Raw genomic sequence first — 13,716 nt, 5'->3', positions numbered from 1 at the left:
TGAAAGAGTCAAACAGACAAGGTACTATGTCACAGTAATCAAAGGTAAAGGTGGTCACATGTGTACCTGAAGAGTTGTACCAAAATGTAATTATGTTATAATTTTTTGTGATGACCACCTCCTGGGCCTCCCCTCTAGACCAAACAGAAAAAGGATATGCAGCATGGTCGTCATGAAGTGGGCGGGATCTTGTCCTCGGGGGTGGAGCTTTCTTGCAGTGGGAAGCGTGTATTCAGGTATTCTTCCCGGCCAATTCCACTGAGGTGGCTGTGGTCAGCAAAACTTGGAATGGACCATCATATCTGGGTTCAAGAGAATGTTTTCTCACAAATTTCTTTACCAGCCCCCAATCTCCAGGCAGTAGTTGGTGTATTCCTGTATCTAATTCAGGATCTGGAATGGAAGAAAACACCTGGACATGCATTTGGGTTAATTCTCGTGATAATGCGGTTACATAATTAGTCAACACATCAGATTGCAACTGAAACTGTTGTGGAAAGTGACAGCCAAGTCTGGGGGCTGAACCAAACTAAATTTTATAAGGAGATAGGGCATATTACCCCCGAGGAGTGTGTCTGACACTGAACAGGGCAATGGGCAAACTGTCTGGCCGACTCATGTTAGTCTTTTGGGCCATCTTCTAACATCCTGTTTTTCTAGTGTCCCTTTCATCCTTTCTACCTTCCCGCTACTTTGAGGGTGGTAAGGGGTGTGTAGAGCCAACTGAACCCCCAGTGCTGCCCTAATCTTTTGTAAGGGTTGCTGTGAAGGCTGGGCCCAATCGCTCTCTATCACCTCTGGGACCTCAAATCTACATACTATCTCACTCAGTAGTTCCTTAGCTGTGGTCCTGGCAGTCATGTCCACCTCCACTAGGGGGCGTCATCCTCTGGAAGGGGTATAGAGCTTTTGCCAGGTGCTTCTTCTGTGCCTCTTCTGTACATTCTGGGTTACATTTGTCGCAGATAGTGCATGATCTGCAGAAGTTGTTGGTCAATGAAGTAACTCATAAGTTCATAAGAGTCTTTGTCAAGTGGGCAGTTCCATTTCCCCATTGCACCATGGCTGGGTACATACTCCTGGGTAGACAAGGCTTCTTGTTGCACTCGAATAGTCCATCTCTGAGAGTTGCTCCTCTCCGTTTCCAGCTTTCCTTCTCATCCAGACTTGCTGCTTCCTGTAATTATTTCAGATAAACTCTGTCCACTGGGAGAGTCTGTAGGGTAAGCATGGAGTGGTCTTCTTCTACCACCCTGCTGTCCACTTTCCGTGGACCACTGGCTGTCTGTTTGGCAGCTGAATTGGCTAGATTGCCTCGAGCTTCCTTCGAGTTTAGTTTGTTGTGTGCTTTACTTTTAGAATAGTCACTTGGGTTGGGAGAAGCAGGGCGTCCATCAAGTCCTTGATGGCTGAGCTGTTTCACAGGTGTTCCTGCAGCCGTCAGGAACCCTCTGTCCTTCCAGATAACACCAAAATCATGGGCAACGCTGAAAGCATATCTTGAGTCCGTATAAATGTTGGCTCTTTTTCCCTCTGCCAATTTACATGCTGTAGTAAGTGCTTGCAGCTCTGCCACCTGTGCAGACATCACCGGCGGTAAGGTTTCAGTTTGGAGAACCGAGTTTTCAGTGGTGACCTGGATCCTGCAGGGGTATTTCACTCATGGTGGGGATATGCGTGGTTTCCAGCCGCATTAGTTCGATGCAGTCATGGGGTGACAAGTCAAGACTCGACTCCTCCTCCTTACCCCCCTCGAGAAGTGGAAGAAGGGTGGTAGGTTTCGGTGTTTGACAACGTAATAGAGTAATGCTGTCTAGAAGGTAGGAACACAGGAGTCTCAAGTGTCTGGCAGTGGACGGATGTTTCGGAGCCCTAGCACCAAAGATGGTGTGCTTGAAGGCCTCAAAGTTGGATATTGCTTCAGGAGACATCTGGAAGGGGTCTGATTTCAGGGCATCATACAAAACTTGCATCAGTAGGGAGCCTTCTGAAATCCATGCTCTGCAATAGGAAATTAGTCCAAGGAAGGAATGAAGGGGCTTCTGGCCTTGTGGCAGTGGTATGTCAGAGATTGCTTACACCCTGTCTTCAGTGAGGTGTCTTGTCCCATGGGACAAGACAGTGTCCAAGAACAATTACAGATGTTGAGCACCACTGCAATTTGGGCTTTGAGGTTTTGCAGCCCTGTTTGGCAAGATGGCACAACTGGCTTTCTGAGGTGACTTCAACAGTGGGTAAGTCAGCTGCACAGTGGAGAAGGTCATCAACATATTGGAGGAGAGTCACTTCCAGGTGATCCACTTGTTATGTGTCAAGGATGATAGCCGTAGCGTTTGCAAACTAGCTTGGAGAGTTCTGTGCCCCTTTTTGGCATAACTGTCTGGGTACGTTGCTGCTTCTTTTCGTGGGAGAAGGCAAAGAGGTACCTGCAGGAAGGATGCAGGGGTACACTGTAGAATGCATTTGCCAGGTCCACCACAGTGAAGTACTCAGCCATTGGAGGTACAGCTGATAAGGTATGTGGATTTGGCACAATTGGGGTGTCCAACACTCTGACTTCGTTAATTGCTCGCAGATCCTGCACCATCCTGTATCTGTCAGGTTCTCCCTTAGGTGTTTTCTTCTTGACAGGAAAAAGAGGTGTATTACATGGTGAGGTACAGGGGATCAAGGCCCCATTCTGGACCAAGGCAGCTACATGTTTCGAGATAGCTTCTGATTGCGCCAACTTAAGTGGGTATTGTGGTTTCCGGGGCAATGATGCGCCCTCTTTGAGCTTGACTGAAACTGGTGGCACTTTTAAGTGACCAATGTCTTCCGGGCCCGTGGACCATAGACACGCAGGAATTCTGTCAAGTACTTCTTTTGGTATTGAACTTGGAGTTATTGCTTCATGAAGTGTCATCAGGAGAGGCAGAGAATACAAAGCAGATGAGTCTTCCAAGGATAGGGGAGTATGTAACTTCACCCCCCCCTATAGGTGTGAAGATGAATGACGCCTGTAGTCTGGACAGCACATCAGCTCCTTGTAGATTCAAGGGACATGTAGAGGACACCGCGAATCTGGTAAGCAAATCAGGAAATGTCCCCACTTGGAGAGGCTCAGTGAGTGGACTGGAGCGGGGCACCCCATCCACTCCCACGCAGGAAACATCAATAGTGGAAAGGAAAGAATTATCAGGCAGGTCCTCAGCCCTCAACACACTCCTGGCTGCACTCATGTCAATGAGAAAAGTGGTAGGTTTTCCTTGTATAGGTAACGTGACCTTTGCTAGGGGTCCCCCAGTCTCATTTGAGGACACTGTCATAAGGGGTGACATGGGTTTTCTCATTTCCTAGCATGAGTTGGGGCGTGGTGGTGGAGATTCATGTCCACGTTGCACTTCGCGGGGATCCCTGTCTTGTCTCAGATGTCTTGGGGCTCTGCGTACTCTTCTGATGTGACCCCGCTTCCCACAGTTGTAACAGATGATCTTTTCCCTGGTATTGGGCAGTGGTGGTGGACGAGTGTAGGCGGGATCTTCATCTTGTGTTACCATGAGGGGCGTTGGTTTTTTCCTTTTTGGTTTTCTATCCCTCTGGCCACCAACAGTAAATTAAACATTTTCATTGAGCGATATTCAGGGCGGGCCACCATCAGGCTTTTTTCTGATATCCTCTCTGAGTCCTGAGACAAAAGCAGATAATGTGTGTGTCTTTTCATAGAGGGAGAAGCCCAGATGTTCAAAGGCCTGTATGAGTCTAGCATGATACTTCTCCACAGACTCCCCTTTATCTTGGGCAATATCTTGGATTGTGGTGGTCTGATCTGCCAATTTCTCCTTTGCCCAGTCGCGGAGTTGTGCACAGAACTCCAAGCCTGAGGTATAAGAAGTGGCACTTGCCAGGCAGGCATCATTGAAGGCTGTCTGCATGACTGGCCAAAAGACATGTCCTGCTTTAATTTGGCATAGGCTGATCAAGTCTCTCCAGGCAGCTGAGTAAGCTTCTTGTATCTGCACTATCCTGCGGTAGAAGGGCATTGGCTGTTTCTCTGGGTCAGGCAGACTTGTCACTAAGGTTGCTGCTTGTGATGGGGTAAAAGCGACATACATCACCGGTGCCCCTTCTGGTAACCGAGACTGGTGTTGGGGCAGGGAAGGGGCACTGTTCCTTATGGTTGTCAGCATACGTTTGAGATCCTCCCGGAACTGTGAGTCCGGAGCCGGATTAGGGGTTAAATCAGCAGGTGGCCTTGCTGCCTGTTGTTGGTCTTCCCACTCGGACGCTTCTTCATCATTAACATATCCGGCCTGTGAAGGTAGTGCTTCCATATTAGGGAAGACAGGTGTGTGGTAAGAACCATCCTGGTTTAAATGGGAAGAACTGGTTATATGCCACGGCTGGGCCTATTGGGTGTACCAAGATGGCCGCCGGCAGTAAGTGCACTGGGCTGTGCCTGAAGCGAGGGCTTGGGTGTACCAAGATGGTCACAGTGGGTTATGCTCGGGTTGGGGTGGTGAGAAGGGAGTGGGCGTTAGTTGTCCCTCTCCTCCTTCGTTCCAGTTTTTGTATATGGGGGCGGTACAGCCACATGATTATTAACTCTGTGATTCACATACATAGTACAATTTGCATCTTTCTTGATTTCCTCTTCTATCCAACCTTCTTTGTGCAATGACCTTGCCGTCCTGTACCATGCTTCTGCCACATCCAATAAGCCGTTATCACACAGACTCTACTTTTTCTTCTTATCAGCACATGCCATTCTTCTGCTTCTTGCAACATCTTCTCTCCTCTTCTAATATCACATTCTAGCATTCCCTTCTCTCTCTCCTTCTCTCTCTCCTTCTCTCTCTCCTTCTCTCTCTCCTTCTCTCTCTCTCTCTCTCTCTCTCTCTCTCTCAGCGGACGGCTTAAGAGGAGAATACAGGCAACAAAGTGGTTAATACTCCTCTGACTGCTGTCTTATCAAAGAATTCCTAGGGTGGGGGCTCGCATCCCTGCGAGAGATCTGTCTCCTAGCACACTCCTGACTGTTCGAGGGTCAAAACTAGCACGTCAGAGGTGGTGTGGAGCAGTGGCTTATGGCCCAACTGATCCTTCAGGTAGCCACTTTCTCTCACTGTCACCCTCTTCGTGTATATCAAACAGTAATGGACAAATACACACACAGGACATGACACCTGACACTCTTTGAACTGCAAAGATAGCTCTCGGGAAAAGCTCACCTGAGTCACAAGACTGCCAAATTCCAGCTAGCCTTCTTTCAAACTGCCCTCATTCACAGTTTGAGATAAACCCTCAGGACAGCTTTCCCGAGCAGAACATTCATAGACGTTTCGCAAGACTGCCACATCCGCAAGTCTTCTTTCAAACTGCCTTAATTCACAGTTTGAGATTAACCCTCAGAGGTCCTACACAGCCAACCTCGAGTAACCCCGTCTATAAATGCCTGCAGAATTCCACCCCACCACCAGAGATAGGGGTGAGGATGGACACACGCCTGCAGCTGCACTTTCAGTCTGCTAAATCTGCAGCCCTTCAGAATGACAGACACTGAACAGATAATAGTCAGCAGAAAACCATTAGCAGGTTCGTTAAAATGGCTTCAGGCGAGAAATAAGTTACCTGCCTCTTTGAACAATCGAAAGGAGCCAACAAGACCAAATCAACCAGCCAAACCAGAGAGGTCGTACAAATGGTAAGGATAAATATGCTTACCGTACTGTTAGGGCTGCGCGCTTAACCCCCTTCTCTGATCTGGCCAGCCGTTCAGTCCTGGAATGCGGTCTCCCTTCGATTGAAGCCTGAAAGCCGCCCACATGGGCGCCAGTTGTGATGGATGAGAACTATAAATTAGTTCTTGGTTATCTGCTGCTATTCCTAATTAAAAAGTATAAATGTGCATGCACACTAGAAGTAAACACTCTCTGAGATATGTTCAGCTCAGGCTACTTCTAAATACTGATTTATTGGTGGGCGGTGTTAATATTTTATACAGAAAGATACGTCATTGCTATGTCAGTCTAATTGGTACATCTTATTGGTTACAATACAAGAGAAATGAAGAAACTTGATGCTTGAAGTTTGGTTGAAGCTGGTTCTGTTATCTCAAATGAATTCTTCTAATGCGTGGGATGTGGGGGGTAGACGCCATCTTGGCTCCGAACATAAAGTCAATCTGTATACTACATAATAAGTAAGGAACATGTATACACATAAGCAAATAGACATTTTCTGATTATCATTATGTACATTGGATTCCTTAACAATACAATCCCTTCCTAAACACAAGTCATTGAAGCTTTTCTGCACAGTCCAACTTTAGCAGTTCCAGCATAGATCTGTTAACTTTGCTATAGCTCTGTTTTGTGTGTGCGCCCAAATTATTTGGATGACAATTTAAAAATACCCAAAATTCCATTTAATCTGTGTTGTGAAGTACAGGTAGGTGGAAGGTGCATTCCTTTAGAGCAGTGGGACGTCATTCTAAATTGGTGTGTTACTGCTATGCATGCATTAATTATTTCAATATCCTTTTGTAGTACACCACACACAAACAGACTGATAGAGGGGCCAGTATTTCAAACCAATCAGGCTCTGCCTTAGCATGTGTGCTGATAATGGTTCAGAGAGGCACAAACTTTGCTAGCAGAAAGCATAAGATGTCAACAACATACTTGCACATTATGGCAAACTAATCTCTGTTGGCCCCTTTTCTAGAGCTCTTATTTCAAAGCTAACCCCCTCTACTCCTTCCATCATCACCATCTTCTCTGATGCTTATTTGGGTTAAAGTCGATTCCTTCTGCCCATGGTTTCGTTGGTAAAGATGCATCTCCTGCACATGTGAACAGGATTTACATTTTCCTTACACCTGCCTCTATTCTCGGCATCTTACAGATGTCGTGGATATACAAACGCAAACACACACACACAGATTTCTGCAATGGCGTGAAAGAAAATGTATACAAAAAGTGCAGTACATTTTCTGTTTAATATTTTCTTGTTTTTGGTGTTGGAGGATACAGGTTTGTTCATGTGTATATTTTATAATACAATGGCAAAGTGTTTGCAGCATTTGTTTAAAGAGAAGGTAATCCCTGCCCTATTTTGTTTTTCAGAGTGGCTGTCTTTTGTTTACAAGCAGCAGTGGTTCACTATGCTGCGAGCTGAGCAGGATAATGACACTGGGTGAGTAGATCACACATCTTAAAGTGATTGTAAAGTTTTGTTTTGTTTTGTTTGTTTTGTTTTTTAGCAAGCATTTCATACTTGCATCCACTGTGCAGTTTGTTTTGCATAGAGTGGCCCTGATTATCCTCTTCTGGGGTCCCCCTGCAGTACTGGTAGCTCCCCTCCACATTGTATAACCCCCTAGGAGAAGCACTCTCCTGAGGGCCCTGCCCCCCCTCCCCCCAGCGCCATGTCATTGGATTTGATTGGGAGCCAATAGCTGTGCTGCTATCAATCTATCCAATCGAGCCGAGAATCCTGGGCAGAGGAAGAGCACGTCTTCGCCGTGGGAAATTCCAGGCCTCAGGTGAGTAAAACAGGGGGCTTGGGGGGGGGGGGGGGGGGGGGGAGGGCAGTCACTAGAAGTTTTTTTTCGTCTTAATGCCTAGGGTGAGGTGAAAAAACACGGGGGTTTACAACCCCTTTTTATAGCGTCATTCTTCTGTTTAGTGTAGTTAAACACAAGACTGGACGTATGGCATAACGGTGTATTGAAGTCCATGTTTAGTACTTTTGTGCAACACCATATTCCTCTAGCAGTGGTTGAAGTTTAATGGTTTCACCACCTTAAAACCATAGCTCTGTTTTGGTAATTTTTACAGACAGCTGTGACTTTCTAAGTCCACCAACCTACCGTGACAAGTACATTGGAGTTGCACTCCTCTGGTTAGTCCCGCTCCAGGTGCTAACACAAACAAAACCAGTGACTAACAATAGGAATAAAAGAACGGCTACACACCACAGGAAGTTTCCAACAATTTTATTCCAAAAATGGCAAATGACAGCCAACAAAGAGTGCTCCCAGTGCATCTGGACTGTAGTGACTGCTCACCTGTAGAGGCGTATTCCTTGTTTGAATCTAGTGAATAACAATGCTGTTAGGTGCTAGCTTGCCTGTAGGGCTTGCCCAGCCCTCTGAAATCAACGGACAAAAGATGTAGGGAGGCCTCTATGGCAAAACCCATGGAAGGTGAAACGGGGCAGAGAAGGAGGCAGGCTGAGACACTTCGCTTTTATGTTATAACAGGGCTGATTATCGGAATGCTACCTACATCATTTTGTCTTCTGGTTAGCAGTTTTTTTTGTTTTGTTTTTGTCAATATGGAGAATGTTGAGTGAAACTTGTTACTGAATTATTTGAATCTAGTGTGCGAAACTCCACCATGTATAAAATATTGAGCATTTTTTGATAGACTGCAGCTAAAGTTTAGACCACTTTATTGGATGGATTGAATGGATCAGCAAAATATTTAGTGGAGTGTGCAAGTAGCACACTCTTGTATGATCCCATGCCAAGAATTTCCAGTTATGCTTTTCCTCCTGACTGTCTTGGTTGTTGGCCACACAGAAATTGAACATTCCAATACACTGCTGTACTGTAGATGTGTTGAAGAGCAGTGATGGACATGTCGGGATTGATCAACCCCATTGTGACTGCAGTGGAATTGCAAATCTATTTGCTCTAAATTGGCAGATTGTTACGCAATTCTTGTCTACGAAGAGTTGCAGTATAGGTATCGTCTATGTTAACAGTGTAGCGCTTATTTCTACAATATTTTGCCAACCCAGTAGTGTGATCTCCCTCTCTGCAGCTCTATGCATGTGTAGGATTGATACCTCTTGAAGACTGTGTCTAAAGCCTAGTACAAATGATCAGAAAATCAGACAAATAACGCTTTCTAAGTGATCGTCTGATAATCTGATTGTTAGTACACAGCTTTCGAGAGCCGATCATGACTGTTAATCTGAAATTATCCAGTGAGACAAATGCACACATTTTCCTCGTACGATACCAGATCGTACTATTTTAGTTTAATCAGTACAGGTTTAGTCTGAAAATACAAATACAATGAAATCCATTACATCGCTTCTGACTTTTTATTCTATTGTACGAGAATTTTTTTTAACTTTTAATAACCTCTTTTCAATTTAAAGGCTAACATGCAAAAAGTGATCAGTTGCCATTCTTTTCCAGTGTAACAAAAGCGCATGAAAACTATTCCCTATTAAATCCTATATAACTGTTCACACTGCAAGTGCACTGCAGTCCTACATGCTGCATCTTTAAAGTGGAAGTAAACCCACTTTTTTAACTTTTACCTACAGGAAAGCCTATAATAAGGCTTACCTGTAGGTAAAAAAAATATCTCCTAAACCTGTACGGTTTAGGAGATATTCCCCTCGGTATGCGCCGCTGACTGCAGCGGCGCATGCGCACAAGGGGGTTCTCTCCGTGAAAATCCGGCAGCGCTCGCCCGGCCGGATTTAAATCTCCCGCGCGCATGCGCGGGAGTGACGATATCGCGGCTCCGGCCACTCACAGCGCCGGAGCCGCGATACCCGGAAGAGACGCCGAGGGAGCATGTCGGCTTCCTCGGCGTGGATCGGGCGAGATGTCGGGGCCTCGTTCTAAGGTAAGTATTTCATAATGAGCTAGTATGCGGTGCATACTAGCTCATTATGCCTTTTGCTTTGCAGGTTTAAAAAAAAAAAAAAAAAAAAATGCGGGTTTACTACCGCTTTAATAAAGTTTCTCTTTCCTTCACTGACAGGAGAGGACTAGGCAGAACATGTTATACATGTGAAAAAAAACAGAACTTTACAGTTCCGCCCAGGGGGCGGTCCCTCCAGTAACATGCCCTCAGCCTGCTTCCTGCAGCTCAGTTTTTTTTTCTGCCTAGTGAAGGAGATGGACCTAGGAACCCTGGGATTTTTTTTGCAGAAGTTTGCCTTTTGCGCAAGATTTTATCTAACAGCCGGCTGAGTGACAGCCTGGATACCCTTATCCTTGTCTCCCCAGCCTAGCCATAAAGCGTGTGCAGACCATAGCTATGTGCTGGGTCAGCCACAACATGCCTCTCAGGCTCCAGGGGGGCAGGTGAGCACAGCACTCAGGGGCACACATATGACTGGACTACTGTTTTTGTCAGTGTGCCGTGGGCAGCAGCCATCCCGTACTGATCGGAGAGTGGGACTGTGATGGGATGTTCCCAGCTCATCCGGATGGTAAGTACAGCTCTCCCTGCCTCGGCGGGGTTGAGCAGCTGGGCATTCCCTGGGAGGTCGATTTGGGGGTCCCTCTCTTCTCTCCTTGTCCCCTGGGGGGCCCTCAACTTGAATGGGGGGCTGCACTGGGTGTCTGGTCTCCCCGCTGGGTGTCTGGAGGTCTGCACCCTGCAGAGTCCCTCAAGGCTCTCCTTTATCACCCGTTCTCTTCAACATTTACATTCGCCCACTCCTCCAAATCATCAGATGCTCAGATCTCTTCTTCCACTCTTACGCTGACGACACGCAACTTTATTTCCGGATCAATGGAAAAAAAGATCACCAACAACAACTTGAAAACTGCCTCAAATCAATAGAGGACTGGATGACCACTGACTCCCTCCAGCTGAACGAATCAAAGACAGAGCTTCTCATCTTACACCCAAATCATAAGCCCGCAACCAAAACCTCCTGGTCTCCACCAACCGTCTTTGGGCAGACTATCTCCCCAAAGACCAAAGCGAAGAGTCTTGGGGTTATTTTAGACGCACAAATGTCAATGGATGCGCAAATAGGATCTGTAGTCAGTGGATCTCACCATCTGCTACGCATGCTTCGCAGACTCATCCCTTTTATCACAAAGAATGACAAAGCAGTGGTAGTTGGAACAATCATTAATTCACGACTGGGCTACCACAATATTAACTTGCGCGATTACAACTGATCCAAAACACGGCGGCAAGGCTGATAACAGGAAAAAAACCCTGGGATACCACCTCTCCTTCGCTGATAAGCTTACATTGGCTAACCGTAAAAAATCGAATCACGTTCAAGACCCTTTGCCTCACCCACAAATGTGTGCATAGAGAAGCTCCGCAATACCTAATGGAGAAAATAAATCATTACACACCAAACCGCAGTCTTCGATCAGCCAACAAAAACCTCCTCCTAATGCCCAAAGCCCGGTATAAATCCAAGGGGGATCGGAGATTCGCTGTCCAAGGGCCTCAGCTATGGAATGCTCTACCAATCAACATCCGCCTGGAAGAAAATCACCTGGCTTTTAGGAAAAAACTCAAGACCTTCCTCTTTTAGCAGATGATCAAAGCTCACCTCAGCGCCTAGAGGCGATTCGGTTCGCATTGTGCGCTATACAAGTATTTCATTCATTCATTCATTGCCATAGCTGTTCTTTAGCCTTTTTCACTGTCCTTTGTCTGTGTACAGTTGCCTGTCAGACATTTTTTGTGTGTCAGGGGCCATTTTGCTGTAGTTGGGTGGCCATTTCCCTGTGGTTATGTCCCTTATACTGGGCGGCCGGCGGCTATTTTGTTGTAGCCCAGCACGGTTTTTATGCTCAGCGCTGGTCCCTGCTGCTCAGAACAGTGCGGTTTCTCACTCAGCACACCTGGGAGCTGACACGGGCACTTGTAGCTGAGCGGTGCAGAACTCAGTCAGGGTGGGGAGTCCTGCGGTGGGGGCCCCTCAGTCTGCAGCTAGGAGGGTAGGACTGTACAGCTGTCCTAAATCCCCAGGGCTGGCAGACTGGTTGGGTCAGCAGGGCTTCAGAAACTGGTGTTTCTTCCCCCGAACTCCCTGCAACTGCAACCGGCTAGTCTGCTAGTGCAGTGCCTTTGGACGCTTTGTCGGCGGTCCTTGAAATGTTCGTTGCCAGGGTGGAGGTGGTGTGTGGGCGTAAAGGTGGTAAAAAATGGCCCCTGCCCCCTCCCCTCCTCTGGGGAGAGCTGTGACGCAGACTCGGGCCCCACTGAGACTGGTGGCCCCTGCTCTGTTGCTTAAGATGAAGCTGACCAGGACGGTGAGGATGAGTCCCGTCCGGGTCCGTGCAAGACAAAGCGCTAGTTGGAGCACTTATCACAGCTGTGCGTGATACCCTGAAAATTCAGGATACAGCAGGTCCCTCTGCTGAAGTAGCGGCCCCTTTTGGGTCCCATAAGCCAGCCCGTACACCTAAGGTGTTTCCGTATCTGACTTATTTCGTTCATATACAAGGAATGGGGAAGACCGCAACGGACTTTCTCAGTCCCAAAAAGAATGGCGGTGCGTTACCCCTTTGAGGAGAGCCTTCTTAAATGGTTGGCTCCTCTGGTCGTAGACCCCCCAGTATCCAGGTTAAATAAAGTAACCATGATCCCGGTAGAGGGGACTCCTGCCTTTTTAAGGACCCCACGGACAGGAAGGCCGAGGCAGTGGCCCGTTGCTTGTTTACGGCTATGGGGTCAGCAATACGACCAGTACTGGCCACAGCACTTGTGTTGCAGACACTTACTGAATGGGCAAGACACTTGCACCATGAATTGGAGAAGCAGCAGGCTACTTCCGTCTGCGTGGAATTGGCAGACCAGGTAGTGCACGGCCTTAAATGCGTTTGTGACGCGGCTCTGGATACGCTTCCTCTGCTATCCAGGGCTTCAGTTTCAGCAGTGGTGCTGAGGCGCCTGATTGGCTAAAATGCTGGTCTGTGGACCAGGCATCTAAAGCCTTGACGGGTCTACCCTCTTCCTTGGTGAGCAGCTCTTTGGATGACATAAGAATGTCACAGGTGGGAAGAGTACCTTGTTCCCACAAGCCAGGAAGACTAAGGAGCCACGCCGCAGGCAAGGGCCCTCATTTTCTGCTCAAGAGGCTTTTCCTCTGTCCGGGACTTCAGCTAAACGCTCCCAGTCCAACAGGATGACCTCTGAGGGACAGAAACGTCCCTGGAACCACAAGTCTGCGAGCAAAAGTGCTACCGCATGAAGGTTTGCCCCCACCCGTCTTATGGGTGAGAGGTCGCCTCCGGGAGTTTGCAGCCCGGTGGGCCTCTCTGCTATCAGACCAATGGGTCTGCAAACTGATTTCTTCTGGCTACAAGATGGTGTATTCTCTCTTGGCCACCAAACAGATTCTTCGCCTCCATCATACCCTTACTCCCGGCTCGCTGGGAGGCCCTATTGGGGGCAGTATGGGACCTGCTAGGCTGCAGGGTGATAGTGCCTGTTCCGGGCTCGGAAAGGTTTCAGGGGTTCTACTCCAATCTATTTGTAGTCTCCAAAAAGGAAGGGGTATGTCCAAACTTGGACCTAAAAGCCCTCAATTGCTTTGTAAAAGTACAGAGGTTCAGAATGGAATCGGTTTGCTCAGTAGTCGCTGCCCTCCATCAAGGGGACTCCCTAGCGTCTTTGGACATCCAGAGGTGCGTACCTGCACATACCCATATGCCTCCGGCATCAGAGGGTTCTGCGATTTGCAGTTAGAGAAGCCCACTATCAGTTTGTGGCTCTCACTTTTGGCTTGGCTTCAGCACCCCGAGCCTTTACCAAGGTATTTTCTCCAATTTTGGCGTTATTGCATCAACACAGGATCGCAATCGTAGGTTTTATAGACTATCTCCTTCTGAGAGCAGCTTCCACATCAGAATTAAAGGAGGATGTGGCGATCACCATGCAAACCCTGCAAGAATTTTGGTGGCTGTTGAACCTAAAGTACCCACTCAGCGCTTGGATTACCTTG

At 47.5% G+C, this 13,716-nt stretch overlaps 1 protein-coding gene across 1 annotated transcript in view; it reads left to right on the top strand.

The window, feature by feature from the left end:
- GMCL1 (germ cell-less 1, spermatogenesis associated) overlaps nucleotides 1-13,716 on the top strand; it is a 209,386-nt gene that overhangs the window by 147,711 nt on the left and 47,959 nt on the right. Inside the window, exon 11 of the mRNA XM_077469455.1 lies at nucleotides 7,107-7,176. Within this exon, the coding sequence (XP_077325581.1) occupies nucleotides 7,107-7,176 (70 nt within the window). The remainder of the gene's footprint in view (nucleotides 1-7,106; nucleotides 7,177-13,716) is intronic.

This window comes from Lithobates pipiens, unplaced genomic scaffold, assembly GCF_037356315.1.
Source record: "Lithobates pipiens isolate NorthernLeopardFrog02 unplaced genomic scaffold, aLitPip1_a1.2 Scaffold_8, whole genome shotgun sequence".
NCBI lineage: Eukaryota > Metazoa > Chordata > Amphibia > Anura > Ranidae > Lithobates > Lithobates pipiens.
This window is presented reverse-complemented; position numbering and strand designations above follow the sequence as displayed.